The sequence below is a fragment of the Pseudopipra pipra genome, chromosome 2 (genome assembly GCF_036250125.1).
Source record: "Pseudopipra pipra isolate bDixPip1 chromosome 2, bDixPip1.hap1, whole genome shotgun sequence".
Classification (NCBI taxonomy): Eukaryota; Metazoa; Chordata; class Aves; order Passeriformes; family Pipridae; genus Pseudopipra; species Pseudopipra pipra.
This window is the reverse complement of record NC_087550.1, coordinates 62,712,321-62,738,874: the sequence shown is the minus strand read 5'-3', so window position 1 is coordinate 62,738,874 and position 26,554 is coordinate 62,712,321. Positions and strand designations below refer to the sequence as shown.

The 26,554-nt window shown below is 42.9% G+C and overlaps 2 protein-coding genes and 1 long non-coding RNA gene across 4 annotated transcripts in view; 2 read left to right on the top strand and 1 right to left on the bottom strand.

Moving 5' to 3' along the window:
• The window catches only part of KPNA3 (karyopherin subunit alpha 3), a 50,943-nt gene extending 46,649 nt beyond the window's left edge, over window positions 1-4,294 (top strand). For both annotated transcript variants that reach the window (XM_064647297.1, XM_064647298.1), the window contains exon 17: window positions 1,588-4,294. In XM_064647297.1, the coding sequence (XP_064503367.1) occupies window positions 1,588-1,686 (99 nt within the window). In that variant the 3' untranslated portion in view covers window positions 1,687-4,294. The remainder of the gene's footprint in view (window positions 1-1,587) is intronic.
• A 10,723-nt stretch (window positions 4,295-15,017) lies between these two features.
• On the bottom strand, window positions 15,018-20,734 carry ARL11 (ADP ribosylation factor like GTPase 11). The gene has a single exon (XM_064647340.1). It carries the CDS (start codon window positions 16,753-16,755, stop codon window positions 16,150-16,152), a length of 606 nt encoding a protein of 201 aa, XP_064503410.1. The 5' UTR covers window positions 16,756-20,734; the 3' UTR covers window positions 15,018-16,149.
• A 1,573-nt stretch (window positions 20,735-22,307) lies between these two features.
• LOC135410535 (uncharacterized) lies at window positions 22,308-24,824 on the top strand. Its single transcript, XR_010428725.1, has 3 exons — window positions 22,308-22,603; window positions 23,700-23,789; window positions 24,490-24,824. It is a non-coding gene; the product is annotated as an uncharacterized LOC135410535 (long non-coding RNA).
• The last annotated feature ends 1,730 nt before the right edge of the window (window positions 24,825-26,554 follow it).

Sequence of the window (26,554 nt, the reverse complement as noted above, 5' to 3'; positions counted from 1 at the left end):
TAAGATGGACTGCCCATGGACTTCATCACCGTCTATAACTACCTGAAGGGAAGTTCTAGCCAGGTGGGGGTTGGTCTCTTCTCTCAGGCACTCAGCAATAGGACAAGGGGACACGGGCTTAAGCTCCGCCAGGGGAAATTTAAGTTGGATATCAGGAGAAAATTCTTTACAGAGAGAGTGATCAGGCATTGGAATGGGCTGCCCAGAGAGGTGGTGGATTCACCATCCCTGGAGATTTTTAAACGCAGATTGGACGTGGCACTGAGTGCCATGATCTAGTAAATGGACTGGATTTGGACAAAGGGTTGGACTCGATGATCTCGGAGGTCTTTTCCAACCCAATCGATTCTATGATTCTATGATTCTATGATTCAGGATCTTCTGTATTCTCATTAGATGTTACTGGCTGCTCGATGTCCCTTCATTGTTAATTCCATCTGCTCTTTTGCTGAACCCTGTAAAGTGGCACACATGTACTTTAGGACTGGCACTAACAGCTTCCTGACTTGAGTTTCTTGTGTTAAAGGCTGGTGAACTTAGGCAGTGTTGTTTTGTAGTATCTCTGCACAAGACAGAAGTGCTAATTATCAATTCACAAACATTTTGCAAAGCATTCTGAAACTGGATTCAATTTTCATGTGGGCATGACATCCCATGCTTCCTCCTGCGGATTGTTGCTGCCACCAAAGGCTTTAATCTCTTCCCCTCACTTTAGGTATCATTACCCAAAAGAAAGAGAAACAAAAGATTTTAGGTGAGTTAGTTCTGATGTCCACTGTATTGCAAGGCCGTGTCTCAGAAAGCTATTTAGACCCCACACACAGGGGCTCTTACCTGTTTCAGAATGACACACGATCTCAAATGAGGCTCAGAGAAAAGCTGGTGATTTGGAGGAGGATGGGTAGGGCTTGAAGTTGTGCATATTGATGCTACTGAGTATGTTATTTGCTGTTCCTTGAGGCATTAACTACCTACATTTTAGCTTCCTCTGAGGAAGCTGGGTGAAGTTGCCTACTGATGCCTTTCGCTCTGTATCCCTAGAGCAATGAAGTGCTTTTGGTTTAAACCCAAATTCAGATTGCCTTTATGAGAGCTATATAAAACTGCTCTGAAATGAGGAATTCTAAATCCTTCAGATTCTGATAGGAGATACTAAGAACTCTTTTAAGCTTTATATAAGTATTTCTATCAGCTGCTGATAAAAAATTATTTTCATGTTGAAAGAAAATAGGAGAAAGTACAAAACTAATTTCGGAATTCACAACTAGTGATTAGACAACTCCAGAAGTACTAAAAATTGGCATTGAAAATTAAACTGCACAGCTAAAATAGCAACTACTTTGACCAAACAGCAGTGTGGTCCCTAACCATTACAATTTTCTGTTTCTCTAATGGTACTAGAACAGAGCTGATGTTTGTTCTTTTAAAATATATTTGAGGAATTGAATTGGAAAAAATTATTTTATTGCAATAATATTAAAAATTAAAAAAAAAAAAGAAAATATGAGCATTTGTGAATCTCTTTGACATGTACCAAATTGTGTAGGGAATCGGCCTCTCATGTGTTTTTGTTGTTGTATTTTGTAGATCGATGAAGACCCCAGTCTCATTCCTGAAGCCACTCAAGGAGGTACTTACAACTTTGACCCAACGGCCAACCTTCAAACAAAAGAATTTAATTTTTAAGTTCAGAAAAAGTGCAGCTTCTCTTGTCCCACACCAGTACGAAGCACCACCAGATGGCTACCAAGTGAAGAAACAAAAGGCTCCAAGACACACATGCCTCTTCGTTTTGATGCTTCTAAAGCAAGCCATGTATCGGTCACTTTGCAGTTGCCAAACATCACTATCACATGGACTGTAAATGCATATGCATGATCTCTTAAACTGTTTCAGAATTCTTTTTAACAGTCCCAACTACCTTTTTTTGCCTTTTTCCTGGTGCCACATGCTGACAACCGCAATCTGCAGTTTTGTTAAGAATATTCCATAGTGGTGGCACATTGGCTTTCCACGGAAAAGTAGCTTCTTTGGAAAATGGTGCGCTGTGGATCAAGACACTTTGGTATGATGCATACATTTTGGAAGACTTTACAGGGGCCCAGTTTGCTCTGAGCCTCCATCATCATCCTCCACAAACATATACTTTATGTGGAAGAATAGATTCAAAAATGCAAGCCAAATGAATTTCATTGGTGAAACTGAAATAAAAGTAACTTATAAAAACACAACACTTGGCAATTGATTAAACACTTAAGTTTAAAACAAACAGAAAAACTACTTCAGCTATCAGTAATTGATGTGTGTTCATTAACTGCCTCAGAAACCAGGGTTGGAGAATGAACTGTTGATTTGGACTGGTAAAGCTTTTGCCATTATACCTAATTTTTGAGAACAGCGAGCCCTATTTGACCACTCACTTCAGCCTGTGTGTTCCTGCTGTTTTGAAGTAATCAAATGCTGTGCATGGTATTTTACCTGAGCTACAACCTGTTATGGACTTGAACTTCTGTTTAAGCTGAAAGCAAGAGTCCCAGACTGTAGAAAAAAAATTCTGTCCAAAAATGTAATAGTTTAAAAGAATCTTGCTTTCAACTTTCAGTAGTCAATATCTTTTGTTTTAAATTGATAATTGGATATGGTTGATTTATATTGGGTTTAAACTGTGGAGCTTTCATGTTTACTGTAATTTAGTCTTAAACTATTTTTTACTTAGTAACCAGTGCTTATGATGATGTGGTTGGCAACAAACCAGCAACTACTTAGAAGCGTCATAAAAGCTTCATTCTTGGAGTATTGGAAGAGTAATTCAGAAATTAGTCTCAAATCTTATTCATGTGATTAAAAACATACAAACTGGTTGATGTGTGAGGCTGTCTGGAAGCTGCCGTTATTCAGCATAAACCTGATGTGCAGCGCACATTAAATAACTTTATATAAGGTATGTGAAGTCATTGCTTTTGGAAAATCGCCTGACCCAGTCACTTTCAAAGGGATTTTGGTATTGCTGGGGTGAAGATCAGTAATTTTGAAATTCTGTAAGCTATCACACAAACTGGTTTTGTTGCTGTTGTTTACTGGGTGTAATTTCCCAATGCATTGATGTGAAGGGATAGAAAAATCTAAACTAATTTAGTTATTGGATGTGGGTTGTATTTACTGTGATGAAGATAAGGACAGATGCCATCAGAGCTTTGTGGATCAGCTGTTTTTCCACTGATGAACAACACATAGCAGGTGTGCATTCATTAAATATATATCTGCCAAGGTGGAGCCACTTTAAAGAGTGAGTTGTCTTGTATCTCAACTGGATACAAGCGTATGTTTAAACTGCAAGATTTTTACTTGCTAGATAATCTGTTTTAATATAGTGGTTTGGCCTCTGATTATTTATAGGTTTTATAAATTTTAGAATCAATTTCTCTTTAAGGTGGCTCGGATTTTTCAACTCTTGTGCACATAAAATTGAGTTGAAGTTCATTGTGCCTTTTTTCTTTTCCCAAAAGTTGAGTTGAAGCTTCATATGGTAACTGCATCCTATTCACACACTATAGTCTAAAATCTTGAAACTGTGTGGTGTTCGCTAAAAAACTAAACAATAAAAAGTCAAAGTTAGGTAAGGTCACAAAGTTTTTGTGAAATTAGAGTTCCAGCAGATGTTATTGTGGACAAATATTTCCTCCCTTCTAATTCAGTCTAGTCTTCTGTACACCATATAGACTGATGGATACCCGGTTCAGCCTACGCTCACTATTATCCTAGAGATTACATACAAATTGATACTGAAAAAACAGTTTTCCACTACTGTAAAGATTTGATCCTTTTCTTGCACTCAATGCATTACATTAAAAGTGAACATCGGAGAACTGTTTGCTCAGTTCTTTCTGCTGTGACCTTATCAGCTTTTGATTGGGATTGCACCATTTCATAGTTAATAAAGGAAACAAAGTATATTGCTGCACTTTTACGTTTTCAGAACAGTGTTTAAAATTGCATTGTTTTTATTATTTTTTTAAACTATCAGTTAAAATAGACTAAAACGTTCTTTCAAAGAGGCATCTAAATGTGTTCCTAATTTTGTATATGGGCTTAGGTTTTGTAACCAATAAAAAGCTGCTATCAAATACTATAAAAAAATTCAAGAACTTATTTTGAAGGTTATGGAACTGCTTAGTCTTCATGGATTGGCTTAGGGGTTTTTGTCTTTGACTAGATTAGTTAGCAGAACTCCTCATCGAAGTTTGAAGTATATTGCAAGAATGAATAAAATAAGCTACTGCAGTCATCTCTGAAAGTGGATACGGAGTTTTATACTTTGTATGAAGATGTTTCCCAAGTGTGTACAGAAAGCTGTGGTAAGTGGGCTGCAGCAGATCCACGTAACTGTTGAACAGTGACTTCAGTTCAAAGGTTTGAAGGGGGACCATAGTGTCAAGGAACTTTCACAGTCATCTTCTACCTCCAGAAATGTCCTTTCCGGGCTCCTGGTGCTAGGCTGATTGCTGATTCTGCACTAATTTTAAGCTTGAGATGCTGCACAAGTGGGCCCAGCTCCTGCCCAGTGTGCATTGGGAGGGACTGTGCACCAAAACTGGCCTTCGGCAGGAGGCTGCCTTCCATGGCTCTCCATAGCTGGGAGGAATGGCCAGAATCCCTCACCCCAGGCACCATTGGGTGCTGCTTGGGAACAGATTGGAGCCATCAGAGGCTTGCATTGTCCAGTAGCCTCCTAATTAGTACAGTCCTGCTTTAATTATGGGACAGCACAGTGGAGGGAAACCTCTTGAACTGCTTGAAAGGTGCCTGTGAGTGCAGCTGTGGCTTTGCCATCCTTCCTCTGTGTCGGTTGGCTCAGTCGCCTTGAGAAACGCTTCTCCCCATGGGTAGGTTAATGATGGAATGAGCTTCCAGTGCTGTATTTAAATCTTTACAAATGCATGGGGATATAAAGGACAAAGATTTCATGAGATTTCCGAAAACCGTTTCATCCCTTTGGTTCCTTCAAGCTGACAAACTGAATTGTGTTGGGTTTTCGCAACCTGTTAATCATCCATTAGGTCTTACCTAGGGGACTTGACAAACACTACATTGGAATAAATAGTGCATTATTCTAAGAGATGTCTTATTTAGAGAGAATAAAATCTTGAAGACATATTAGTGTCCCCCATACTTCTAAAAATATAAACATTTTCATTTTGTTTACTTCATCTCCTAAATAGAGAAATGAGTAAGAAGATCCACTGGCAGGCAGATTTTACATTTTTTATTTTCATCTGAGTGGACTTAATGATAGTTCAGGTCCACTTTTGTTATTCTGCTCTGATCTATAATGCCCTCTAGATTCTGAGTGTCTTTCAATGTAGTCATTTCCACCAAATCAACCCCATTGCGTTGTGTTCCTTTTATTTCATTGCATAAAAAGTACTCCTTTTTGTGGCATAATTATGCTTCTATTCAAACATATGTAGGACAACAAATTATGCCAGGCCATTAGGAAGCCCTTTTCAGGAAGAAAAGGAAAAAAAACCCAATCAGTAGAAAACTGGGCTCCAACAGGCAAAGCATTGGAAGACTTTGTGGCAGAGGTTTGTCATGATTGCCACCATCAACTTGGTGAGAGCAGGGGCAGCGTGAGCTGGACCTGCCTGGGCTGCTCAGCTCTGCTTCAGGGCAGGACATTACTTGAGGCTGCTCAGGAAAATTGCATCCTGTTGGGATGTGGAGTTAGAAACTAGAGCAGCTTCCTGCTTTCCTGAATCTGGTTTGTGTGTACATCATCCTGCCAGAGAAACAGTAATGGACAGGTCTTATCTGTGCTGCTGGCTTGGACCCAGAGATCTCCAGCTGCTGCTGCAGGAAGAAGCAGCTTTCTCTTTAAGTGCATTCATGATACAGCTTTCTTGAGCAGCATCTCAATTCTTAAAGGAACATAAGAGCTGGGTTTTTTCCAACCCTAGTTTTGAGAAAATGTGTTGGGGAGATCGCAGCCTTGTGTATCACACCTAAGAACATTAATTACCATGATTCTTTTGTTTTAAAACAAAGGTTGAAGCCTTTATACTGCACTCTGTCTTCATATACAGCAGTAAAATAGGTGAATGTCACCACACAACCCGAGAGGAAAAATGGCAAGTTTTGTGAAGGATTTAGATACCCTGCAGGAAGACTCTTCTCTGGACACAGTGGGCAAACTGCAGGGGGAGGTTGGTTTTCGGTTTGCTCAGTACATTTAAGTAGGGTCCAGGGACACACAAAGATGTGGAAAATGGATTAACCATCCTCTTTCTCGAGTGGGGTCCTGTGGAAAACTGTGGTGGATTTTTTTAATGTGCTGAAATGGAGCATAAGGGAGCTCATGTCTGCATTTTAATTATTTGGAGGCTGATAATCTTTAATGGCTTTGTTTGTTTGTTTTTAACCCCAACTCATGGAGCCAGATGATCCACCATGAAAGATTCTTTGTACGAAAAAGGAGGATGAAATTGAATTATTTTGCCAGTGGCCTCAGCACGTTCAGTTCTGGGTTTGTGCAGGGAAATGCTTAGAGAAGGAAGCCACAGCACTTGCCCTGGGATTAGACCCATCACTGTTCCCTTGTGTTCACTGCAGTTCACAGCTGTTTTCCCCAGCATTTCATAGTTTTATATCCTGGTAGGGCTCCCTGAAATCTAGATACTGCCTACATTTTATAATAATGAGAATAAGGGATAAATTCTTTCTGTTCTCCTTGCCGTGGTGACCCTAGCTTACAGGAGGAATGACCACTGTGAGGTCTGGCCCTGTCCCTGTAATTGTGAGTGTGTTTGACATTAGTTCTTTAGGAACTGTTTGCACGGTCATAGATTTTGTCATTTTAAGCACAGCAGCACATAAATCTCAGGGGCTGAAATATTTGTAGGGGGAGTGTTTGGACTTGTCACATTATCATATTTAAATCAAATACATAGAAAAATTCAAAAAATTGTCAAAAAAATTAATGGCCTTCCAGTTTTTGCATCCCTCGATCTCTGTCATGTTTCACATCCAACAGCCATAGACTTTATTGGTTTAGAAAAGATATTAAAAGTAAAAATTAAAAAAAAAGTTAACCCCCCACCAATTGAAACAGTTCAATTGCTGCTAAAATTCTGCCTTTAACATAGAAAAATCTCTGTCCAGAGGGCTCATTTGTGAACACTTACAGGGAGCTGAATGTGCCAGACACTTAGTGATAATACTTCCAGCTCTGTAATCTCAGTGTTTCAGGGCTCTGTACTGAAATGTTTAACCCTTTGCTGAGAAAAAGGCCCAGTCCAAGGGGGTATTTAACAAGGAGGCATCTTGCTTCTATAGCAGGAGGGTGTTCCTTCTCTCCCTGCTATCAAACTGCTGGAGTTTTAAACCCAACCTCATTGTAAGCAGCACAGAGCCAAGTGTTTGCACTGAGCTTTGCATGGCTATTGATATCCAGGGAGATGTTTTTAGGGGAGCTCAACCAGAGGTCTGTGCTTGAAATATTAAAAACTGATGGAAAGGGAAGAAATCGCTTTTTGTAGCAGTCACAGTTTTCTCTGTATTTGCTATTTTAGTCAACTTTTAAACTCTTTAAGTCCTTCAGGAGTTTCACTGACCTCAGTTGTGTATTAGTCTAAATTTAACAGAAGGCCCTTAAAGATGGGAAGGGGCAGATGTTAGGGCAGGAAGGGTTTGTCAACCACTGCAAGAGCCACCCATACTGCCACCTGTGGTTGGACCAGCAGTCAGGGCACCCTTGTGCTCCCGACTTATTCCTTTATTCTGACACCTTTTGCCGGGCTTCACGTGAGCTCTGCTAGCTCTGTTGCAGGTTAAAATGCATTTCAGCCCAAGCGGCAGCAGTTGTTGAGCTGTGGACAGACCAAGACACATTCCTGCAGCAATCCCTGCAGTGTGGGAATCTTGGTGTCTCCAAGGTTTTCTGGCAGTCTGCTCCCCAGCCGGGTCCCTCAGTTAGAGAGCACCTTGTTCCCAGTCCCTCCTGCTTGCCGAGGGTATTTGCCCAGGCCAAAGTGAGTGTTAGGCAGGATACTGCTGCCAAGGAACATGGGTGGGATAGCAGGGGGAAACCACATTCTTTTGCTTCCAGGTCATTTGGGAAAAAAAGCTGTCCTCCTCACACAAAGCCTGCCATGGCTGCAATCCATGCAATGCTAAACCAGTGTGGAGGCGTGGCGAGTTTCCCATTGACCATTCCTGCAACTGACTCTGGTGAGCGTCACCAAGCCTGGAATGACCAAGTCTCCTAGAAAAATCACTGTAGCTTTTAAAAATTATTTTCACTGCTTCTAAACATTTAAAATTTAAAATTAAATTTTTATGGAACACTGATACTTTCTGTTTCTGGGAAGATTGTTATCCTGAAGCTACATTGCAGAGTGTGTGCTGCAGCACCAGCCGTGGCTTATTCCCTCAGACTGGAAGTGCTGGGTTGTTGCTGAATACAGAGATGTGCAGTGCTGGGAGTACACAATGCTGTGGCCCAAACTAGGTATAAATAAAGCAAAATCCAGGCGAGACATGACAAAAACACGCAGTCTGACCCAACTTCTTAATTTTCTTGACTCTGAAGTTGATGACTTTACCAAAGCAGCCTGGTTTGGGTGTAGCTTTTATTTTGCAGCCAAAATTTCCTGCACTGTCCCTGTTTTTCAGAGTTCGGGTATTTTTTTGCCTTTTTCTTTTTTTTAACAGATGTATTATTTCTAGTGCTCTTTTATCTTTTTTCCTTTTTAAAAGGCTGACATGACTTGTAGTGCAGTACTTGTACTGGCACCATGGGTACAACATGCAGTCTCAAAATTCACATCCAGTTTGTTGTCAAAAGCTCTTTCCTGGGGCATGTCACCTTGCAAGAAAATGACAAGAAGTTCCATTAAATTCCAGCACCAAAATAAGACTGAAATAATTCAATTAGGATGCATCTCCCATGAGGAACACAGCAGAGACCATGAGATGCTCCTGTGTTATTGAAGTATAGTGGCTGTGGACTGGGCAGTCAGGGACCTGCATTTCAGCAAACCACTGATCAAAGTGACAGGCTGTCTCAGCTTGAAGAGACTGGAATGTTTGCTAAAGAGGATGAGTTATGAGACAAACCAAACTCCTCTCTCTCAGCAATTGCAGTCCACCCCCATGGAACTCACTGTTTTCCTCAGATGACGGTGTCCCAAGGCTCTTCCTTTTTTCTCCCAGCGAGCACAAAAACTCTCCGATGAAAACGCAGCAGGTCCGAGCTGGAGACAAAGACAGCTACCCCGTCTCCGTCCCAGAGAGAGAACTCAGCAAACTGACTTCTGCCCCCCCCCCCCCCCAACTGTTTTTCTTACAGTGGAGCAGAGGAAGGAAAAATTCCCTTCTGGGATTTATAGCCTATAACACAGGCAAAAGCAGGGCGAGCCGGGGCCAGTCCTGAGGACATAGTAAGGCACAGCCTGTCAGAAGCCAGTCTGTGGCATTTTCAGCCTCTCTGCCTGGCCAAGGCCCTCATCTTTCCCTGAGATTTAATGCTTTAGGGACTTGTTCTCCTGCAATTTTCCTGCCACCAGCAGTACATGAGCCCCCATGCAGCAGTGGAGGTGGCTAATGGGTCTTCAGCTCTGCAAGAGGAGGGTACAACAAGGTCATTTGTTACCGCTGCTGATGGTGCAGGAGGGAGAGATTGCAACTTGAGCTATTTTCTTATATGGAATGAAGGTAGGGTGTAGAATAGAACAGCAAAAAAATTGAGGCTGTTTTTCTATCGAAGATAGAGGGGCATCTCACTGAAGTAACTCACAGGGGCTTCTTCCCAGGGAGGAAATATGGAACAGTAAAGGTCTCTCTAAAGGAGAAAGCCTAGGGGAACCAAAGGGTCAAGTCAGCACCTTCCTGACAGGATAAGGTGCTTGGATCACCTGAAGCCCTGGGGTTGCCTGCAGTCATCTCCAGCAGGACACGTCCCCCATCCTCCCAGTCGTTCCTGTGTGCTGCCTTTGCAGAGCTGCTTCTCCTCAGGAGCATGGCAGACATTGTGCTCATCCTTCCCAGGGTGGCTCTGGAGACTTGAGACTACTTTCCCATGATTGCAGCCCAAAACCTGCTCTTCCTTGCTGATCTTCCCTTGTTTTGTTAGGGATGGGTCCACCCCATCTTGCTGAAACGAGGCATCCTCAGGAATGATCTGCCATGTTTTGCCTCCATTCCCCGAGGAACAGGAAGAAGCCACTTCTCCATCCTTGTGAAATCTCCACCCTGAGGCAGGCTGTGCAGATACCTTACAACTGATGAGGTGCTGGATTCCTGCTCCAGCTTTGTACCCCAGACCTCATGTCTCTGGAAATACTGCCTGTGTTAGGGGATGGACTTTTAGCATTCATCTTCATTATGCTATTATGAAACAAAAGGACTACTGTTAAGTGCTGTCAAAAGCCCGAAAATCATGAGATGTAAAGCGTGTGCCTTTACGAGCAAGAACAGACCCTCACCTGATCGTACTCCCCCAGGAAAGGTCTCAGCTGGTATTCTTCTGTCCCAGGAAACCTCCACTTTGGTCTTTCCAAAGTCCTTTCCCTCCATTATCAAACCTCATATGGGCCAATGTGACTTCCTTCTCTCACTGCAGAAACCAATGGCTTTGTAACCCCACACCACTGTTCGGTTTAAAAAGCAAACACTGCTCCTATGTCTGAGGCAAAGCTGAGCATTACTGCAGAGCTGCTGATCACCAAGGGGTTTTTGTGTGCAAGTGGTTGTGGCCTGTTGAAAAAAAATCCCTCATTGCCACATCCAAATGTGGTTAGCCAGCACAGGCCCAAAAAAACCTAATAAAAATCTGAGGCCTAAGGGAGAATCTAAGAACAGTTCATCAGCTCTGGATGCTCCAGTGAGGTTGTTTCTCACAGCAATTAGCAGACAAGATGTTAATGGTGCCAGTCTGGTTTAAAGCATTAGAGCTTTGGAGGCGAGAAGTGTCCAGACTGGTTTGGAGCAGAGGTTTGTTGTTCTGGTCTGACCACAGAGAGAGGTGGCAGCGGCAAGGCAGAGAGGGACACACTTGTCAGGTCTGGATCGATATCGCTTTCATAGCAGTTGGTTAATTTATCTGTTTGGGGTTTCCTTTTGGCAGGAATTTTATACAAGTCACATTGTGTGAAGTACGAGATGGGGGAATGATGCACTTCCAGCCATGGATGCATCACTGAGGTCCTAATCCAAATGCCAGCCTTCACCTGGTATTTTTAGCAACATCCAGACGGAAGGCTCAGGGCTGCCACTCAAAAAAATGCATAATGAAAAAATTAAGTACTGGATGGCTTAGACTCAGGCCAGTTAATTAACCCTTTGAAGGCTGAAATGTCTTGAACTGTAGTTTGTCATTTGTCTTAATCATTATTGCATGACTGGTTTTTAATACCATTTGGCAACAGTATAAATTTTTTTTAAGAGGTGGCATCACATGCAGTTTGCTCCTTGTTTTTTCTGTGGTGAGTCTTTATAGAGGGTATTTCAGGTTGTCTTTAAGATGATGTAGTTAATTTACAGCTGTCAGGTGTATTAAGCAAAGATTAAGACATTATACTGCATTATACAGCCTGTGTCCTAAAAAAGGACGGGAGGTTGGAATATTTTTTTCCATATTGTATTTGAAAAGAAAGCTCTTCTTGGCCTTTAAAAAACTCTTATTGACCTTTCTTCCCCCAGGCATTTCCCAGGTCTCTGGCTGCTGCCCTGCACTCTTCCCCTGATGTTACAGCCGGTCACAGCTCCCTCTCATGCAACCCGTGGCTGCCTGTTCCCTCTTTAAATAGTTTATTGGTAACCGCTCATGCCCTCGCCCTGCAGCCCTGGGATCTCAAGGTTCCCCTCTTATCTCAGGCCCTTCAGCAATACTGAAACCCATCAGGGAAGTTCCATCAATAACTGCAGGACAAATGGCATTGTAGGTCCGTCCAAAGACAAAGCAGTGGCTCCAAGAACAGAAATCTGCTAATGCATAAGTAGAAACCATTTTGTGTCATGGACTGGCTGAAAAATGGATGTTATGGACTGACCAGGGAAAAGGTGAGTCATCCTTCCTGTACTGGTGAAGAGAAGGGGAAAAGGTGACTCATCCTTCCTGTACTGGTTTTAGTGTTGGTTGGGGTTTTTTTTCCAGTTTGCTGCTTTTGTTCTCACTGGAGGTGGATGGAAAACTTCTTGACAGGAATTAGAAAATAAATCTGTGCTGGGTTCATAGTCTGGAAAAGGGCTTGTTGAAGCTGCTTTAAAAACCAGCCCTATAGAAATGTTAGTAAATCTGAGTAATTAGCTACGCTCTTTCATAAACAGTGTAAAACACGACTAAAGTGTCTGGGTGTCCTTGAAAAAAGCAGCAGGACATGGAGGTAATTCCCACTGCAGTGATCCCTGTAAAGCAGAGAAGGGATGGGAGGTCCAAGGGTTCAAGGAGCTGATTGCCTTGGTCAAGGAGGCTGCTCTGACATCTGCAGGCAAGGGTAGGTGCTTAACTGTATGGCTCATCCCAGTGGAGTGGTGTCTGGGAAGATTAATGCATAATTATGGATTCTGGTCATGTTACAGTAAAGGTTAAGACAAACCAGAGCACCTCTGAAAGTGCTGTCGAACCTCCATCTTGGAGACATTCAAAACTGCTGCTCCAGGCCTCAAGCAACCTGATTTAAGCAGAGTTTTGGACCAGATGTCCTTTCCAAACCCTGCTATCTTATGAGTTGACCACTTTTGCCACTACATTTAGCCCAAGGCCACCAGATTGCTGGAAAAGCAGACCATATTAACAACTAAATACTGACCAGGACAGTTAAAGATTGCTGGTGAAGCTGTAGGAAGATACTAAGAGAGTCTAGAAACAGAATGCAAGTTATTACAAAGGTGATGAGGGAAAAAAACAGGAGTCAAACTATTCCCAAGAAACTTTTTTCCTCTACAAACAGCATGAAATAAATGCTGCTCAGAAAAAAAAAGAAAAAAGAAAATAGAAGAAGCTTGCTGTTTCAAACTTCTCCTCTTTGCTTTAAGACACCCAGTGTTAAGGATAGCAAGTGGATAGACTGAGCACTTAGAAAAACTGGTAAAAGAGAATCTTGAGCAATCAAGAGTGGGCTCTGTGGTGAATAAACCTAAGGATACTTCGAATTTGTGAGGATCCTGAAATAAAAGTCTGAGGATTTTTCTTTAGCCTGCTACTCAGAGAGAAGCTGTGTTATTTTAGAAATTGGTGCAGAGATTGTGACATTTATCACACATCCAGGAAGATGGAAATTAAGTTTGAAGATGCTCTCCTGGCTGAAGTCCTTAAGGACAGATGTTTAAGGGATTAATACCACTCCATATGGCAGAGGGTCTCCTGCAGGATTACCAAGAAAAAGCAGTAACAAACTTCCCTCCCTCTGGCTGGCTGCTTCCTGCAAACTACCATACTGCTCCTTTTGAACCAGGCAGGAGTTTTGATACTGAACCATTTAAGTGCTGTTGGGTGAACGTCCTGCAAGCCTTTGATTAGAGCAATGCAGTGCTCGTTAGATTGACTTGTTTTAACGTGTTTCCAATGCAGGAGAAAAGACAAATAATTAGAAGTAAACTCTGTGTTGCTGTTTCAGAAATTATGACCCATCATTGTTTTGACAGTCTCTAAACAATGGCATAAATGGGCTGAGTAATGTGACCAAGCGTCTAGAAAAGCCTTATTCCAGAAAACAAAGATAGTAAATCACATGATGCCCCGTGAGATGGATTGTTTTGCCAAATTAGTGCTTCAGGGGAAGCGAGAACACTTTCAGTAACTGGGATATTTCTTCATCAGTTTCAGACAAATTCAGGGTCACCACCACCCCTTCTTCCCCACCTCCCACTTTGCTATTGTAATTTTTAATTGGTGGTATATATCAAAGGCTGGTGGTTATCTGTATTTGCTGCCAGAGTAGCCTATTTTTTCCCTTTTTAAAGTGCTTAAAAAGCACTCATGGGGGATGAGAAGCCTTTGGTGCCTCTTTTAACACCAGCAGACAATCCTGTAGAGTGAAATGCAGGCATTAAGAACCACTTAAGAGTAAAATATCACCAGGACAACCTTTCAATGTGTGTCGAATTTAAACCATTGATGATGCCCCACCCTAAGGTACAATTCTCTGTTTTGTACCGTGTAAGATGCAGGACCAAAACACCAAGAAACTCAATAAGGACAATTTTTTTTTGGCATGACAATGCAACACAGAGCCTTTTGCATTGTGCCTCTAGGCCTAGTGTTCAAAAGGGCCATGTGAGTTTCTGAGAAGATGTGGCTTTTTTATGTGTTGGCAACTGGGTTGCACTGATGACCTGAATTTGTTCACCTTTGTCTAGGTATTAGCATCCGTGTTGTCTGGCAAAAACTGCCTGCTCTGACTGTGACAGCCTCATACTGTGCATTGGAGCCTTGTGTGTTAGAGGCAAACGACCACCTACAACAAGCCCGAGGTGGATCAGCCAGCTTATGCTACCTGCAAAGATTTAAAGACGTGATTTTGTCCTCCTTACCACGCAGAGAGATTTGTCATATAATTAATTATACAATTCAGTGCTGCTTAAGTATCCTCATAAACATGATCGCTTAGGCCAGATCAACACTGGAGCACTGTTTTATTGCATGTAATAACTCTACACTAACACAGCTAAAAAAATGTGACTTTTTCCATTGGGAAGGATTTCTTTTATTGAGACCTTCCTATAAATGTCTGATTCTGTTTCTCCATGACAGTCTAAGCTCTCTATTCCAGCTGCTGTCTTCTATGGAATGTGGCTAATAATAGCACCAGTAACAGCTGGACGGTTAATTCCTTAATGACTGTTAAATGCTCTGGTATGAACAGAAGAGGGTTTCACCGTGTACTTCTCCTTGGTGTTTCTAGGTTGAATATGTTGTTCCTTGAAAGCAGCTGACTTCTGAATAGAAACAGAAATGGAAATTTGGTGGTCTATCTATCCCCTTCCCCTATTCATTTTGTAATAAGGCAGGGACTACTATGAAATATTTTAATTTTAATCCTGGATGACAGAATTTTGGATACAGGGCACATATTTTACAGGTTTTTCCAGTGGTAGGCTGAGCAGGATTGGACAAAGACCATCAGTGCCACACAGGACCCTGTCCTGTCGTGAGCTGCCAGGGGCATTTTCATCTGCCCCAGACAAAACAGAGTGTGGAGAGACCTTTGGTTACCAACCTGCCTGTGCCTATAGGTGCCCATGGTTATGAACCAGTGGGTTCATGGAGTGGGCTCATGCAGTTTCAAAAAGTCTGAGAGACAGGGTTTTTCTTGGCTGTTCAGGCTACCATGAGGATATTTAGAGGTTAACTGGCCATGCAGACATATTTGCAAGCATCTAAAAGTCAGGTCTGATTTCTTTATATTTAAATATAATAGGAAAATGAGGTACCATTGTCATGAAATCAGTATTTGACAAAAAATAACGAATGGAAAAAGAAGGAAACATTATAAGAAATGCATAAATTAATATATACACATCCTCAAACTGCAATACACCATTGAATCCTGACTTGCTTCCATGGTTTGAAGATTATACCTACAGATGCCACACTAAAGCCAATTAGCTGTTTAGCCATTTGAAGTCCTGAGTTTATGCTGCTCCCATCCAGCCATTCCTTTTAGTGTCTGCCTGCTTTCCCAGCAAATGAACATGTGATTCATGTTGAGAAAGAAGCAGCATGGGACACGTTTAAGCTCCGCTGTTGTGGGAATTACCCCATCTGGATGGCTGCATCTGGGCTGGGAGCTGCAGAAAGAAGAAAACCTCTTCTGTACATGTCTCTGTTATAATTTATATAAATAATTTATATTGCTCTGGCAAAAAGCATCCCTGCTGAAGCTCCAGACACACATGTGCAGTGGATGAGCAGAACATGGTGACAGTGGGACAAGCTGCAGCCAGTGATGAGAGTCTAAGAGATGAGGCCAAACCTGCTCCACGATGGGAGCTTTGCTCAGATGTTCTCCTGGTGGGTTTCAGTGGTGAGCAGCTGGGTGTTTCACAGTGTGTCCCAGCTACAGGTCTGCTCATTTTAGAGTGTCCCTGAAGGCTGGAATCCTCTGTGACAAAGCTCCTGGCAGTGATGAGTGGGAAGGGTCTGCGTGAGTTTCAGGTTTGTCCTGGAGCTTCCCTCCTCTCCGCCAGCCTTGTGATGGGCTGCTCTTGGGATAGGGAGCTTGGCTCTGGGTCCCGCAGCAGCTCTCCCAGGATGGCCAGGACTTCTTGCAGGCCCTGGCCAGTGTGGGCGCTGCACCCCAGTAGCATCCAGCGGTGCCCTGCCAGCCGCCCTCGCCGCAGCATCTCCCCCAGCTCAGAAGGAGCCAGTGCTCCTGGCACCTCCTGCTTGTTGGCCAGGAGGAGGACGGGGATGCCAGCCATGCTGGGGTGGCTCAGGGCTTCCTCCAGTGCTGCCGCTGCTTCGGACAGCCGAGCCATGTCTGTGCTGTCGATCACAAAGACGAGGGTGTTGATGTCCTCCAGGTAGTCAGGCCAGCTTGCCCGCAGGCTGTCTTGTCCACCAACATCCCAGAGGGTGAAGGATATGCCACAGGGTGTTTGCAAAGACTCCACGTTGAAGCCCACTGTCGGACAGGTCTCCACAGCCTGGCCGCTCTTCAGTTTGTAGAGAAGGGTGGATTTGCCAGCAAAGTCGAGCCCCAGCATGACAACTTGAGCATCTCTTTTTTTCCATCCTTTGGAGATCAGCTTCCCCATCAAGATACTGCCGCAACTGTGGCAAACAAAAAAAAAAAAAAAAATGCAGCCAAAAAAATAAAAAGCAAGTGTATTTCCTCGATGATGTCAGTTAATAACAGAGTGCTCTGTCCTGCCTCTCTGAAAGAGCACCTTAGGTTTGCTGAAGAAAGACACAGGCAGCTTGCTTTTGCTTCTCTCTGCAGCTAAAATTAAGTGAGAAGTATTATTTATGAGGTGTGGAGCAGAGCCAGGGAGTGATGTTGAAAACAGCAGTTTCTATACCCCAGCTCCGCTGCCGCTCAGTTCCATTTTCATTCATGACCTGAACTGATTGGTGCAAAAGAGAGCTAACATTTTGCAGGAAGAGGTGGAGAGACAGTGGAGCAAGTTTCCTCCTCACCACATACATAAATAAATGAGCTGTTGTTCATTGGCTTCTCTAGGGGAAATCCACCCCTGGCAGGACAGGACAAGGAGGAACCCGGGTTTCAGACCACGGTTCTCTGGGAATTTGCTGAATCACAGTTTGAGGGTGTGGATTTAAAGCATCTTGAGCAATAAGAAAACTGACAATTTTTCTGCCAATCTTATGTTAAAAAGTACAAAACAAATCTCTGTATCATCAGCTTTTACTACCTGTTGTGTGAGTGGTAATAATAGCAATTTTTAAAAACGCACACAAGCAGGTTTTTTTAATGTCTCATTGAAATATGGCTAATCAAAATGCCTTTTCTGGCATGAAAATCCGTAAAATTCTTTACATCAAAGTATTTACTACATTTTAACTTTTGTAAGTGAAGCAAAGTCATTCCTCTGTGGCTGAGAGGGTAAAAAATACCCCTTAAAAGAAGGGGAAACTGTTTAGCAAGCCTGCACCACTTGAACTTTACATGCCAGAAGCAAAAATGTGCTGATGTAACAGCTACCGGACTTGCCTGTGCAAAAGTGGCCAACAGAGTCCCAGCAAAGCCAGTAGTTACCTTCCTTATTGGTTGGGTTTTGCCTCTAAAAGGCTGCTCAGAGGTGTGCAGAACCAAAAGCAGCCGCAGACCTCATGTCACAGCATTAACACAGAGCTACCCTCTAGCCACCTTTATTTAAGAAGGAAATGTGATTCATCCCTGCTTCCCTGGGACCATGGAGGAACTTCCAGCGCCTCTGTGGGAGATGCAGTTTCCCCAGCAATAATCTCCACATGACAGCTCCTTGTCACAAGCCAACATTGCTGGAGATGAAGTTCAGCACAGCAAGTGGAAGGAACTGTGGTCAGTGACCAGGTTACTGGTGGTCACCGGGAGGTATATTTCTTCCTCTGGGGGCAAGATGTGTCAGGTTTTCACCTTTTAAAGGAAGGAAGATGAATGAGAAACAAAACACACAAGGAGTCCAGCCCAGAGAGCCTGCATGGGATTGCAAGGGGTCCTACAGACCATGTCTTGCAAGATATTTCTGTGATACATGTCTCTCCCATAGTTAACTCACAGACCTAGCTGGCACCAAGAGCCTCCATGAGCTTTATGCAACTTGTGCACGTGTAAGACATGTTGTTAGAACTGTAAGAGTCATAGAACACCAGGTTGGAAGGACCTTGAGGATCATCTGGTCCAACCCAACCTTTCATGGCAAAAGCACAGTGTAAAAAAAGCTCAGCACCCTGTCCAGACAAATCTTAAAAGTGTCCAATGCTGGGGAAACCTATCACTTCCCTCGGGAGATTATTCCAATGGCTGATTGTTCTCATTGTGAAAAACTGTCCTCTTGTGAACAATCGAAACTTCATGAAGAATAAATTGTACCCATGACTCCTCATCTTTTCTATGTGACTCCTTGCAAAAAGGGATTTTCTATCTTCTCTGTAACCATCCTTTAAATATTGAAACATGGTGATAATGTCTCCACTAAGCCTTCTTTTCTCAAGGCTGAACAAACCCAGTTCTCTCAGCCTCTCCTCACATGTCAGGCTTCCCAGTCCTTTGATCACCTCAGTGGTCCTTCTCTGGGCCCTCTCCAGCCCGTCCACATCTGTTTTGCATAGCAGGGACCAAAACTGAACACAGTATTCCAGGTGTGGCCTGACAAGCGCTGAGTAGAGTGGGACAATGTCTTCTTTATCTCTGCCGGGGATGCCGTTGGTGGTGCACGGAGTCCAAATCGAGTCTCCATTTGAACTTCCACGAGTGAAATTCTCCTCATTATGGCTTCCATTGCCACAGCAGCAAGTGCTCAATCCTATTGACCTACTTGTCCACCAGCACCCTGAGGTCCCTTTCCACAGAACTACTCTCTAGCCAGGTAGATCCCAGCCTGTGCTGCACTCTTGGAATATACTTTCCCTGGTGCACGGTCTTATACTCATCTTTGTTGAATTTCATGAGGTTCCTGCTAACCCACTCTTCCTTCCAGTCTGTCCAGGTCTTCCTGCAGGATGGCTTTCCCTTCCAAAATGCCCGCTTCCCTGCTCAGTTTGACATCATCAGCAAATCTCATGAGGGTACACTTGATCCCATCATCCAGATCACTGTCATCAGGCTCAAGGTTAACTCAAAAGCCAAGGCTTATTTACAGCATTTGTCGCAGAGTAATCTAACAGTAGACATGCAACATCACACGTGATAAATCGTACAGTGTACGTTCACGTGTGGTCTTCTCTAAAACCAGTCTATAAGTACAAAAATGGCAGGAAGCTCCCTAGATGGGAATAAAAATGTGCACTGGATTTTGGCCCTTCAGGGGACTGTTTGCACACCCTAGAGTGTGTGCTGCTGCCCGACAGTTATCCTTCTGTCCAAGTTCTTCATTTTTTAAAATAAGTTATATTGTTGTGTGGCTCCTTATTCTGTTTGTTCACCATTTTGGGAAAATCTTCCTTCACATATTGCATTGTACTTTAAGATCAACGTGGTTGGTATTTTTAGACACACCAGTGGGTCGAGTGAACTGTTGCTTGATCTTTTTGGTGTTTCTTCTGCCTTTGCTACTGCTCATCTTCTCTAAGACTTGATAGGTAGCTGTGACACAAATCTGTTTCATCTGACCAGACTTTCATAGTACTATAATTTATTTTAAGTAAACTAAAATATAGATACAGGAAGCAAGGGTGGAGATTCTACCATTCAATGAGCAACTGAGTATTTGAAATATGATGTGATGGAGTCTTGATTGCATCACTCTCTCACATGCTACAGAAGAAGGCTGCTTCTAAAAAAAAAAAAGAACCAAGAAGAGAAGGGGAAAAAAAGAAATAAAGCCAGAAAAAAGGATGCAACTAGGGCACAGTTTTATTGATGATTTCCTTCAGGTTTTCTATGGCATAGAATACAGTAATTCGTGGGCAAATACAGGAAACTCTATATTCTTTTTATTGTTTTCCATGCTTATACCCTGTGTACTGAACTGCAGCCTATTTTCTTTCTTCATGCCAATTATTCCAAATACAGGGTGCAAACTGTGCCTACAGAGTCTGTTTCACCCACAGGTATGTTACAAAAGCATAGTATTTCCACTAAATAATATATAGGAGCAAATGCAAGTGTGCTTAAGAAAGAATGAAAGAAAAGACTGTAAAAGCAGACAAGATGAGCTTCGAGTGAGTCTATTGCTGGAGCAGAAAGGCCAAATGCTAAATAGTTCAGAAATTGTGTTCAGAGACAAGGACAACCCCTATCCCAGCTATGTTTTCCGTGGACAGAACAAATGTTTTTGTCTCATGTTTCATGTCTCCAGATTCTCAGGAGCAAATGCAGTGCTTACTAATTCCATTTATAGTGTCATAGAATTTCAGTCAATTTATTTCTTTGCTGTTTTTTATGCATACGTTTCCCTGTTTCCTAGATAATCATCACAAAGAGCAATAATTAGAATTGGTACTATAGGACACAATCCCTCCTCCTTCCTGTGCCTTAAATATTCCAGTAACTGGGATTTTGTCCTGATCACTATATTCACTGTCATTTTGTCCAACCTATGTCACTTCTTTAGAAGGCAGTTCCAAGGAAGACAACCCTCAGCAGAGCCAGGATTAACAGGTGTAGACCTAGTCCTTACTGTGAGTGTTCCTCTAATGGCATCTACTTGGAGCAACAAGTAGATCTCAGCCCAGCAAAGGCAGAGCGTGCCTCCCTATCCAGACGTGCTTGCGTCTCTGAGAAAGGTCACCAACCAAGCCACCACTCACCCAGCCCTGCCCATGTTTCCTGCAGGATCTCCTCACTATATCATCTGTGGAAGGACCACCAATAGAGGGGATGTTCAGACTAGCAGCTGGTGAAGAAGCCTGCTGGGACTTGAAGGAGGCCCTGGACGCAGGTGGATGTCTTGACCTGGATAGCCCACCTGTCTCCAGCTGACAGTCATCTTGAAGGGGACTTCTTCTGAGTTTGGCCTGTGAGAGCTCCTTGCAGACCTGCAGGGGATCACTGGATTTGACCTAGCAAGGACCTCAAGATAAAATCACAGAAAAGTCAAATGCAATGGTTCAAGCTTAGAGAAGTTTGACCTTTTTCTTTTCTGCATCCTGGTCCATTCCTCTTGTTTTGCCCCTCATTTCTGGCTTGTCCACAGAAAACTCACCCAGTACTCTCCTGCTAACAGACTGGTTCACTTGGCATGTGCCCAGGAAGCTGCCTGTTCCATCAGGGTCAATGGGTAGCTGTGAGAGCCAGGAGCTGAAGGCAAGCTGCTTCCTCCCGAGACAAATTCCCAGAGGCTTGAAAGATGGCTTAGCATAGTCTGAAGGCTACACAAGACTGCCACAGGCTTTAACATGCCCCAGAAAAGCTTGCCTGCAATGATGTCTCTCGACAAGATATGACTCGAAGTTGTACCAATACCCAAAAGTTCAGAACGACAAGATTCACACAACAAAACACACAGCAGACATTAAGCACCTGTCCTTCAGGTGCTCATCAAACACTCTGAGAGAGATGCTGGTACCTCCAGGGCATTCCTGGTGGGGTTGGAAATAGGACATTGTTCTCACAGCCCCACTCATCCTGTGGTCTTTGTTTTCCCCTTGCTTCATGGGACAAACATTTGATGAAGGAAAATGCTTTTTTTGTAGCATAACTGGCAGCTGATATGCTGTCAGCTTTGCACTTATCACAGTTAACTCTTCCCAGTAGGGAATGACTCTAGCTGGAAAGCACAAAAAGTCACCTACTATGCCCTCACTGATGCCATGTCACAGTTTTCCACGGAGAAAACTTGGCCCTTGTCTATTCTCAGTCCCCACCTGTTTGGCCTGCTCAGATCCCTGTGTTGAATGATGGCAGCCCATAGGACATAAACATGTGCACAGGTGTGAGGTCCTGCTCAACACAGCTGGGCCTGGATGTTCATTTGCTCTACATGTCAGAGCACCCTGCTGTCAGTGAGACGGACAAATCACAAGAGAAAAAATAGAGCTTGTGGTGCCTACCAGATGCCCAAAGGTGTTTGGCCAGAAGTGTTTGGCTAAGCTCCAAGGAGAAGAGCTTACTTCTGAGCTCTGCTTTGCAGAACAACCTCACAAGTTGCCCCTCACTTCATAGGTTTTGATTTGAAAACTACAGGACGTGAAATCTCACTGAAAGACCTTCCCTACACGTGGCTATGGCCTCCAGCAGCCGCCTGCTTGTGATGAGTTCTGTGGCAGGACAGAAGCTCAGCTCCTTCTGTGATTGGGCTCAGTGTTCAAGCAGGTTGAATGAACACAATGAGCTGTTCCTCACACCTGGAATTGTCAAGAGGGCCCAGGTCCAAACAGAGTCTTCATTTGAACTTCCATGAGTGACATTCTCTCAATTGTGACCAACCAGTGCTGCCCGAAACAGCGTCAACCACAACATGGCATTGATTTGTCTGTCCTTAGACCTCCTGAAAAGACATGGTATGTGCTCCAGTGTATCTGGGAGAGGTCTGATGCTTTTTTTAGTGACCATTTCCCTGTTTTCAATTTCTATGTGCTTCATACAGCTACAACAGAAAGTTCTTGAGGAGATGTCAGGACCCTGAGAGCCTCGGACCAGCCCTTTTCTCAGGGAGATGCCTGATGCCTGGGGCTGGGCTGCCGCTGCATGACCCCCAGCCTGCCTGCTCCCTGGCTAGGGACAGTGGGAAAGGTCCTGGCTGTCAGATCCTGCCATGACTCCCTTTTGGAAGCCGTCATTGCACTCTGACAGCGAGGTAGATGTGGCAAAGAGCAAAGATTTTTTTTTTTCCTCATGTTCTCATCCCTTAGCTGGAAGATGCTGCAACAGCTGGCGAGGAAAGGAGAAGTACTTCCCTTGTTTCGATTTCTGTTTGAATTACTATGTCTTCTATATATGACTGTAGAATATTTTTCATAAATACTGTTACTCTAGTCTCTGAATTTATTATTTCCAAAGCTGGTTAGAATTTTACCAGGATGCAGGTCCTCTCTATAGACTCATGTATTCAAGTGCTGCCCAAATTGTTTTATTTTTTTCCACATAAATTGGCAGTGCTCTGTATTCTTCTGTCTATGCCACTTATGTCTTAAATTCACAGACTGCTTCACAGATTTCTTCCTCCTTGACCCCTAACATCTTAGCTTTATCTCCTCAGGGCAATTCAAAACTAAGCTTCTTTGGCATCCTTACCTATTCTGACACCATCACTCTCTTTCCTGAAACAACTCATTAGCTCTTCTTCTTACAGTTGGTCTCTATCCCAGCTAGGGTCATACACTCATCTATGCTACACGCTGCATACATGTAATTTTCACGTTAGAAACTAGTTAAAACACAGCTCTGACTATCTGGAAAGGCCTTAATGTCAATTCTTCATTATTCTTAATGTTTGTAGTGGGAAAAAAAAAAGAGCAAAAAATGGGTACACTTACAAAAATATCCATGTTAGGCGTGCCAAAAAGAGGCTTTTATTCCATCCTCTCCCATATCCTACTATTTGCTCCTCCATTTGTGAAAGCCATGAAGCAAAGACTGGCTTTTTTTGCTTTTTAGTATTCCTTCAGCTGCTAGCAAGAGGAAGCCCTACAGAGACCATCTAATGATGCTTAACCATACTGACTACCTGCACTAAACATAATACAGGTAATACCTTATCTGTTACTTCTATGGGACATAAAAGTTATACCTTGTAGGTATGCTGATGAAGTTCATCTCTCTAGATTAGTCTGGAGGAAATTCTGCTTTGCAATACTCAAATCCAGTCCCCCTTAAGGCAGCCTTCCCTCATTCCAGTTCCACAGGAAGAAACAGTAATTAAAATGAAAATGTAAGCATGGACCTGAAAATGTGCTTTGCACAACTTGCCAGGCTCCAAAGCAACAGTGGAGTCTCACTCTCAGTGCTCCTCAGGTTCAAGGGATGCAAGGTTTTATTTTATCATTTGTTTATAGTTTTTGTCTTAGCTTGCATGTTTAGGACATCTTATACCAATAAAGGAAATTGATTGAAAAGATACTGGAAATTATCAACAAGAATAAAAGATACAAACTGATCTTTACTACATTTCTGTCTGGTAAAACAGATGAAAGCAAGAAAACCTCATGAAATTCCAGAAATTGCATTTTATCTGTTTGGCCACAGTGTGTCAATGTTTTCCCACACATTTCTCAATGGAGGAACCATCTGCAGTGGAATCAGCTCCTGCCAAACAGATGAAAGAGTGCCAGCTTTGATTTAGGGCAGGACTTAGAGCCCTTGGGCCTTTAACACCCTTCTGCAGCTGGATCACTTTGAATGAGATTTTGCTGAACAACAGCTATATATATTTTTTGTGTATCCACAGGAAGATGATGGTAAGGACAGCAGAACAGAGATGGAATAAGATGCCAGTTCCATGCAGGTCACATTTAGCTCCAGATTGTTTTCACATCAGATTTAGCTGGCATCATATCCTAGGATTCTGCACTTGGAGTGAACCAGTTCACAGACTGATGGAAAAAAACAATGCGTAGTGAAGAAAGAAACACTTCAAAGAATTTTCTTCCTTTAATATCCTTTAACAGGTCACTGATTGTTGCCACCATGATTCTTCACTGTTTGTGGTCACTTACAGAGCTGCAGGTGCAAAACAGACCTTTTAGTCTACAACTGACAACATTATAAATTCCCCTAAACTTGGATTTATCTATGACTTATGCACACCTTTGTGATCTTTGGTTTTGGCAATGCATCCTTAGGAATGAAACTGCAGATTCAGGTTGCGTTAGGGTTCGGAGTGTAACTCCATGCCATGCTATCGTCCATTGCGAATCTCAAGTGTTCTCAGTCTGGTCACTAGAGAAAAGCACTTCATAGTCACCTGCTACACTTATCAAAAGAGATGTAAGCTGAGACTGTCAGTGTAAGAGAGAGGGTTCAGCATCTGAGCTAACCCACCAAAGTCAGCAACACACGTTATCTGTACACTGTCTTAGGCAACAATTCTTTTTGTTCTACAAAACTTGTCTCTGAATAGCATTGCTTTGCCTGGTTGGCCTATTTAATTTAATGCTTTCATAACATTTCCAGTCGGTCATAACTTTCCCAAGATGGATATCAGGTTTCATAACCTTTTTCCTTCTAGAAAAAAAAAAAGTTAGAGGAGGGTTACTTTTTGTTATTGCTGGCTTTCGCAAAAAGCCACACTGAAAGAAAAAGAACTGAAACCAGTTATTTGAGAGATTATAAAATTACTTTTGCTCCACACAGAGCACTTTTTTAGCTGCTTCAACTGCTTGTAAAGCTCAGACACAGTATAAACTGCCTGCAACCACTGTTTAGGGACTTATTGCACTCTAAAATTAGGGTGACAACTAATTAGTGATAACTAATAAAAGAAACACAAAGTTATGTGAATAAAAAAAAGACTGAGTGGGGGTTTGTGTTCTGGTAGTTGTTAAAACAACTGGGTTTCTGCATATGGTAACTAAGCAGGGCTGTCCTACAAAACTAGGTAAGATCACAGCTCTGTTTACGCAGCTCCACATGTGCACCATTTCTAGCAATGCAGGAAAGGCCGTAGTTCTTGACAGACAATTCCTTCGCAAAGCCACAAACACAAGCAGAAAACAACTGTTGTGTATGTTCCCTTTCTGGCTCTCTGGGGCTTCCCATGGAGGCTCTGATGACACTTGTCCATGTATCTTATTTCTGCCTTCTCTTTGTGTTGCTCCAGAATTTGCCCAACCTATTCAGCAGTACCTCCCTGGTGCCAGCAGCACAGTAAGCAGCAACTTGGCAAGAAAAATCTCTTTTTACCCCAGACCTACCACTGTGCTTTCCTTGCCTCGTATTCCAGGGCAGAATTTCTTCAGCATCACTGATTCCCTCTCACAGCAACCAATCCACACTTGATTCCTGGGTTACTGAAATTGATTTTTCTGTTCCCTTTTTTTTTTTAATTACAACTTTTTTTAACAGTTTTCTCCTAAATATACGACCCCCCAAAAGAGATTGATATGTCCAAGAGGCTCAACACTAGTGCTTTTTGTTTCAGATCAATCAGCTCCCCACTCGCTGCAGCCTCCAGCTGCCTTCTGACCGTGCCCACTGTTGGGAAAAAGAAGCAAATTTTGAGAAAAGCGGAAGCCATTTCCTGGTAACAACTTTGTGTTAACAAAAGATGTCTCTTGGGAAGGCTGGTGTTCAGTCTTCCCTTTCCTGGATCGTCTCACATAGCTCTGTCTCCTTGATCTGCAGGTGTTGAAACAGAACAGTAAAGTGTCAGGCTCGTGCCAGTGTAAGGTATAGGAGATGTTTATATAGTGTTCTATTAACACATCTGAATGAGAAGTCGCTGTGTGACTGTGTTAGAAGACCCTTAGCCCTGTCTCTAGGATCCAGCTGGTCTCAGGCATTACAGGCACCAG

Bases quoted from the DNA above. Each gene is read 5' to 3' on its own strand.
- ARL11 (XM_064647340.1), bottom strand. From the start codon at position 16,755: ATGGGGAAGCTGATCTCCAAAGGATGGAAAAAAAGAGATGCTCAAGTT.